The 7,500-nt window shown below is 45.1% G+C and overlaps 1 protein-coding gene across 1 annotated transcript in view; it reads left to right on the forward strand.

Annotated features, from left to right (window-relative positions):
* LOC147029305 (uncharacterized) overlaps positions 1–7,500 on the forward strand; it is a 415,972-nt gene that overhangs the window by 83,239 nt on the left and 325,233 nt on the right. Inside the window, exon 11 of the mRNA XM_085872263.1 lies at positions 2,931–2,975. Coding sequence (XP_085728389.1) covers positions 2,931–2,975 — 45 coding nt within the window. The remainder of the gene's footprint in view (positions 1–2,930; positions 2,976–7,500) is intronic.

Consider the following 7,500-nt stretch of genomic DNA (forward strand, 5'->3'; position numbering starts at 1 on the left):
ATGAGCAGTGCTTGGTAGATATGTGAAGTTTCATCAGTCCTTGGTGCTGAAGCTACTGAATGATGACTTGATTCAGTCTCAGTGACTGGTACGTCACCGTGCATGATCATTGAGGCCATTTTCAGATGGCCACCAGCAAATGATACCAAGTGCCATTCACTGCACAGGTGTATTTACCTGGTCTGTGGGGGTAGCTCGTTCTCTTTCAGCACATTTCAAGAATAAAGTGATGAGTTTGGACATCCGGAATACTTCACGATTCTTGGTTAGTTCCTCCTCTATGACCGGACTGCAAAATGATGTGTCGGCTGCGGCGTAGTTGTCACTGTAATTAAATAATTATCCCGTCAGATCATGGCCATCATGAATCTTGGAATTAAACTTGCTGTTACATTCAATATGATGGTTTTTACCTCTCAGGTGCAGTTCTTGGTTTCTGTTTATCAAACATGAATCTGTAATATTCCTTGTAACAAACTTTATGATATCTCATTTCAAGGGTGACACGGTCTTTTTATCTGATGGACATCAGGATGCTCCATGGTGTTTCAGTGTGGCAGCTTCCAGTAGTTTTCCTGATGAATCATCCAAGAAGGAATAAAATAATTTACATTTTACCCTTTTCACTCATTCGGTAAGTTTGATAGTTTACACTCTGGGAACATTTACTAACCTGCTGTCAATGGCAGATCACAGGAAGGTGTCTCGTTTCTTTCCGAGACCCTCATGTGGTGTTCCACCTTATTATAAATGATGTGCATTGCAGGTGGGACATCTGATCACTCGGACATGAAGACTCCACCGTGAATATTATTTTTTTTTCCCACCGGTTTTGTTTGGGATTAAGTACGTAATAAGTAGATAGAACCAGAACGAACATTCGACTCGAGGAGGTGGAGCACAGCTTCCTCTTCAGTATTTTTTTCTCACCAAGTTCGATCAGACGTTTATTAATAAAATACCGATATCAGGTGCCATGGAAACCTGCTCGGCACAAACATCACGGTCACGGTGCTCGAGTTCCACGAGATGTTCATGATCCGTTATAATTTCATATTACCGATCACCGGCCATTCCTGCCTCCTTCATCAAATATTCGCGATATTTTCTCCGTCGAAGTGGCCAAATGGGTGAATGAGGTCATTTTTAATGTTCTTGCCGAGTTTCCATGCATCAAGGTTTTCAAACATCACGTGATGCTCGACATGACGAACCTGTGACGAATGACGCGGCTCCATCATGTGACACAAGCGAGCGCTCTGATTGGTCATTATTCAAAAAGTAGTGCTCAATTTGTCCTTCATCGCGGCGAAATAGTCCAAACCTCAACCTCAAGGTTACAAAACATCTAAACTGGGAGGAATCAAGAGTTAAACTTTAGTAATTTGTTAAATTTAATCTTGTTCTCTCAATACTAATATTTATATTTTCGAACTTCCGATCTCAGAACGATAAATGGTCTCAGGTTGCTGCCTTCTGAGGAACAAGGGACACGTGGGAAGAACGAGAGTAAGGGAAGGTGGATGGGGACATGGGGAGCGACCAAGCTTTATAGAATGATTTTTTTTTCATGACTTTTTCGAGTGTTAATGTTGCCATGTTGTCCACACAGATCACAAAGTTAAATCTTCATTTGTGTGTATCTGACACATTTAACAGAACCTCCAAGTTCCCAAAATCTATGTCATGGAACGTTGATCAAGGTATGCTTCTGTTGCGTATCAAAATCAGCCCACACGTATGATCTCGAGCTCAACTGTTTTTAATGGCGTCTCCTGCTGCCCTCAGGTCACTCTTGGTTCCGCCTTGTAAGTTTCGGTTCATCATGCATTCATTAATATTCATGTAACTCCCAACACCGCAGTGACCCACCCGAAAGCAGGGAGAAGCTGACGTTTCAGGCTTGACCACTCATCGGAGCAAGGGTCTCTTACAAAGGGTTGACGCCTGTATCAACATCATCGTGCCCTTGCTTCCCTTGATGGGTAGCTTACCTTGAGCAACGTTCAGTTGATTCCAGTGATTGGTTCACCTGTCTGCCGATGCCGATCGGCACCGCTAACTTTCATAAGCAAGACTAATTCTTCATTTGATATTCACACACAGATATTTGTATAACAGGTATGCATCACTTGTTATAACAGGTATGCATCACTTGTTGTAACAGGATGCATCACTTGTTATAACAGGTATGCATCACGTGGTTTTAACAGGAATATGTCACGTGGTTTTAATGGGTATACATTACGTGGTTTTAACAGGTATACATCACATGGTTTTAACAGGTATACATCACGTGGTTTACATAGGTATACATTATGTGGTTTTAACAGGTATACATCAACGTGATTTTAACAGGCATACATCACGTGATTATAACAGGTATACATCGACGTGATTTTAATAGGCATACATCACGTGATTATATCAGGTACACGTCACGTGATTATAACAGGTATACATCACGTGATTATAACAGGTACACATCACGTGATTATAACAGGTATACATCGACGTGATTTTAACAGGTACACATCACGTGATTATAACAGGTACACATCACGTGATTATAACAGGTACACATCACGTGATTATAACAGGTATACATCGACGTGATTATAACAGGTATACATCGACGTGATTTTAACAGGCATAAATCACGTGATTATATCAGGTACACATCACGTGATTATAACAGGTATACATCGACGTGATTTTAACAGGCATACATCACGTGATTATAACAGGTACACATCACGTGATTATAACAGGTATACATCGACGTGATTTTAACAGGCATACATCACATGATAACAGGTACACATCACGTGATTATAACCGGTATACATGATGTGTTTCCAAATTTGTTTCTTCTCCCCCATTATGTGATTTGTGTCCTCATGTAAAACAGCTCGTGCCTCTCGTTACAGGGTCCCGATGGTCCGGCGGGTCCAACTGGCATGCGAGGATCGCAGGTGATTAACTCTTCCCACGTCATCATGCACTTTACATGAAGGCCGTTCCATGATGTTGGGAACCGTGTGGGCGAGTGATACTTTTACCATATTTCATTTGAAACGTGTATCAATGTTCAACTTGTTCATCTCTTATGGAAGTTATGCTCATCTATTGGACTAATACATGAAGTATTTCTAAATTGTAAAATGTCCAATTGATAAGACATTTACCATTGTGGTGTATTGGGGCGTGGGAAGGATGTGGGGAAGGGCATGGGGAGAGCGGGAGGGAGTGGTGTGGGTGAGAGGGGCATGGGGAGAGGGAGTGGCATAGGGAGGTGGGGGAGGGGGGAATGAGGAGAGGGAGGGGTGTGGGGAGGTGGTGCCATGTGGGCATGGGAAAAGGGAGGGGTATGGGCAGGAGGTGCCATTTTTAAAAGACAAATTTAAGGTAATGTAATAATGAATCATATCATGTGTAACTTTCACCATTTTTCGCACTAAAGTGACTCATGCCATGCTCACAAGTTTGAACTGTGAAGGATGCGTCTCCAATGTTATGATATTCAACAAGGGGTGTGTTCCATGACCAATCAGCTTGCTATCGCTTGCCAAGCCAGCCATTCCTTATCAACCGTTTTGATGGAGTGGTTGCTTGAGTGCTTAAGCCACTTGGCTCTCCAAGCTTATTGGTAATGGAACACACCCCGGATAAATGAAAAGTCTTTTCTCACAGAGTTAGTTACCTGCAACATGGAAATACAAGAAAAATTGCAATTTTGGAAACTTTAACGATAAATTATTGGTGTTCAGTACTTGATTCAATGTAAAATCGCTCTGTTTTATCCTGGGCATGTCTGGATGTTCATGATATTTGTTGATTTTTTTTTTACGTTACTGGTTGTTTTTTTTCAACAAAGTTTTGGAGCTTTTTAACCCTTTGAAGCCTGAGCTCCTTGGACTTTTGGCTCCCCCACCTGGGCTCCCTGGATAAATATCTGGCCGCTCAGGCACATGGAGGTTTGAATAGCGGCCGGTCATCTGACGCTCAGGAAGACGGAGGTTTGAATAGTGGCCGGTCATCTGACGCTCAGGAAGATGGAGGTTTGAATAGCGGCTGGTCATCTGATGCTCAGGAAGACTGAGGTTTGAATAGCGGCTGGTCATCTGATGTCAGGAAGATGGAGGTTTGAATAGCGGCCGATGTGACGCTCAGGTAGATGGAGGTTTGAAGAGTGGCCGGTCTGACGCTCAGGCAGATGGAGGTTTGAATAGTGGCTGGTAAAACGGCCGCGAGTGTTCAAGAGGTTAACTCCATTACTGCACACCGAGTCAAAGTACCCGTACTTTCAATGCACTGCCCAAAACCAAGCAACAGCTCCAACAATAAAATAGCCAGCTGGATGTTTCCCCTCATAAAGGTCCAGTCACACCTTGACGTTTTAGCCAGCTTTTGCCGATTTTTGGAAAATTTGTCTAAAACGCTGGTACACGTCGAATACGTTATGGGTAAGTTTTGATAACATTGAGAGCACGCTGAAAACACTGCCATACGTCGTTGTACGCTGGCTTTAAACGTTGTACTTTTCGGTTGTCCTCAAATTTTCCATGCTTGAAATTGAGACGTATGCCAGTGTATGACTCACACGTTCCGCATAACGCTGGCCATAAGTTGTAGGCATGTCACGTGATCGTTGACACACGTCGACACACGTTACTTGTAAGTTACTCATAAGTCGAAACAAGTCGAGGTAATGTTTAGCGTACCCGAAACTTATTTCTAACCTATGAGTAACGTGTTGTACTCGCATTACGCGATCGGTGACACACATCGACACGTTACTTGTAAGTTACTCATAAGTCGAAACACGTCGAGGTAATGTTTAGCGTACCCGAAACTTATTTCTAACCTATGAGTAACGTGTTGTACTCACGTCACGTGATCGTTGACACAGGTCGACACACGTTACTTGTAAGTTACTCATAAGTCGAAACACGTCGAGGTAATGTTTCGCATACCCGGAACTTATTTTGAACCGATGAGTTACGTGTTGGACTCACGTTACGCGATCGGTGACACACATCGACACACGTTACTTGTAAGGTGCTCATAAGTCGAAACACATCAAGGTAATGGTTAGCGTCAGTGTTCCAGACTCCCTGGTTTTATTTTTTTTTCTTCCTTCCTTCGGTATGATGGTGATTTTGACCCTTCGATTTCTAGTGCGGTTATAATATAATATAATTAATAGGCTGCCGCTCAACGATTTTAATCATAACCGCACTGTACACTGAACACCGTCAAACCGAAGAAAAAAAAAAAAAAACAGGAGTCTGGAACACTGACGCTAACCATTACCTTGACGTGTTTCGACTTACGAGTACCTTTCAAGTAACGTCTGTCGATGTGTGTCAACGATCGCATATCATGCGTACAACTTATTCCTATCGCATGCGGAGCGTGTGTCATACGGCAAGTACGTCGTAAAATTTTCAACATGTTTAAAATTACAAGACGTACTCCACTTAATACGACGTATGATAGCGTACTTTAGCGTTCTATTCACGCGTACCAAACTTACCCATTCCGTATTCGACATGCGCCAGCGTTTTAGACGCATTTTTCAGAGGTCGGCATACGCTGGCAAGATCGCCAAGGTGTGACTGCGATGTTGACACTTCCATTTCTGCGGCGGTTATGATTTGAATCGTTGTGCGGCAGCCTTTTAATAGGCTACTTCACGTCATCGTCGGCCCAACTATCGTTGGGCATCGGTTGTGTAGGCCGACAACAGGTTCAGCATTCGTTGGTATAAGTTATCGATAACACAACGAAACGTTCTGTGTCCGTTACTAATACGTTATGCATAAGACAAAGTCGTTATGAATACGTCCAAATCTTTTAAAAAAAAACATCAAAAGTTCAGCGTAAGCCAGCGTTTTACATACATTTTAATACGTTGCCATTGCTGGCTAAAACGTCAAGGTGTGACTGGGCCTTAAGCACGTGATCAGATGAACCAATATGCGACTATCCAAATTATGTATAAATGCTAAACGAGGCACAGCGAGTGGACAAAAAATGGAAACACCAATGTAAAGTCACTTGTATGTGGCATTGGGCCACCACGTGTGGCCAGTGTGGCCTGCATGCACCATGGCATAGAGTCCACCAGCTTCTGGAATTCTGTACGAAGGATGCAGCACAATTTTCTACGAGAAAGTTCACAGATTAAGACAGGCCCATGGAGTCACAGAAGTCCTTTGCTGAAGTGCCATGGCTGGTGAGAGAGGTACCAATACCCAGCCAAGTTGACATGGTGACAATTGAAATCACAGACAGAGACGGACACAGACAGAGACGGACACAGACAGAGACGGACACAGACAGAGACGGACACAGACAGAGACGGACACAGACAGAGACGGACACAGACAGAGACGGACACAGACAGAGACGGACACAGACAGAGACGGACACAGACAGAGACGGACACAGACAGAGACGGACACAGACAGAGACGGACACAGACAGAGACGGACACAGACAGAGACGGACACAGACAGAGACGGACACAGACAGAGACGGACACAGACAGAGACGGACACAGACAGAGACGGACACAGACAGAGACGGACACAGACAGAGACGGACACAGACAGAGACGGACACAGACAGAGACGGACACAGACAGAGACGGACACAGACAGAGACGGACACAGACAGAGACGGACACAGACAGAGACGGACACAGACAGAGACGGACACAGACAGAGACGGACACAGACAGAGACGGACACAGACAGAGACGGACACAGACAGAGACGGACACAGACAGAGACGGACACAGACAGAGACGGACACAGACAGAGACGGACACAGACAGAGACGGACACAGACAGAGACGGACACAGACAGAGACGGACACAGACAGAGACGGACACAGACAGAGACGGACACAGACAGACGGACACAGACAGAGACGGACACAGACAGAGACGGACACAGACAGAGACGGACACAGACAGAGACGGACACAGACAGAGACGGACACAGACAGAGACGGACACAGACAGAGACGGACACAGACAGAGACGGACACAGACAGAGACGGACACAGACAGAGACGGACACAGACAGAGACGGACACAGACAGAGACGGACACAGACGGACACAGACGGACACAGACGGACACAGACGGACACAGACGGACACAGACGGACACAGACGGACACAGACGGACACAGACGGACACAGACGGACACAGACGGACACAGACGGACACAGACGGACACAGACGGACACAGACGGACACAGACGGACACAGACGGACACAGACGGACACAGACGGACACAGACGGACACAGACGGACACAGACGGACACAGACGGACACAGACGGACACAGACGGACACAGACGGACACAGACGGACACAGACGGACACAGAGGATCAGTGATTTAAAGTTTGTCCATGTTAACTGAGAGCGAGATCTGGATGGAGTCATGATTGTTTGGAGGACAGGACAACACACAGGTGAAC

Source organism: Eptatretus burgeri, chromosome 3 (assembly GCF_056783735.1).
Source record: "Eptatretus burgeri isolate ZD-2024b chromosome 3, Ebu_testis_v1, whole genome shotgun sequence".
Taxonomy (NCBI): Eukaryota; Metazoa; Chordata; class Myxini; order Myxiniformes; family Myxinidae; genus Eptatretus; species Eptatretus burgeri.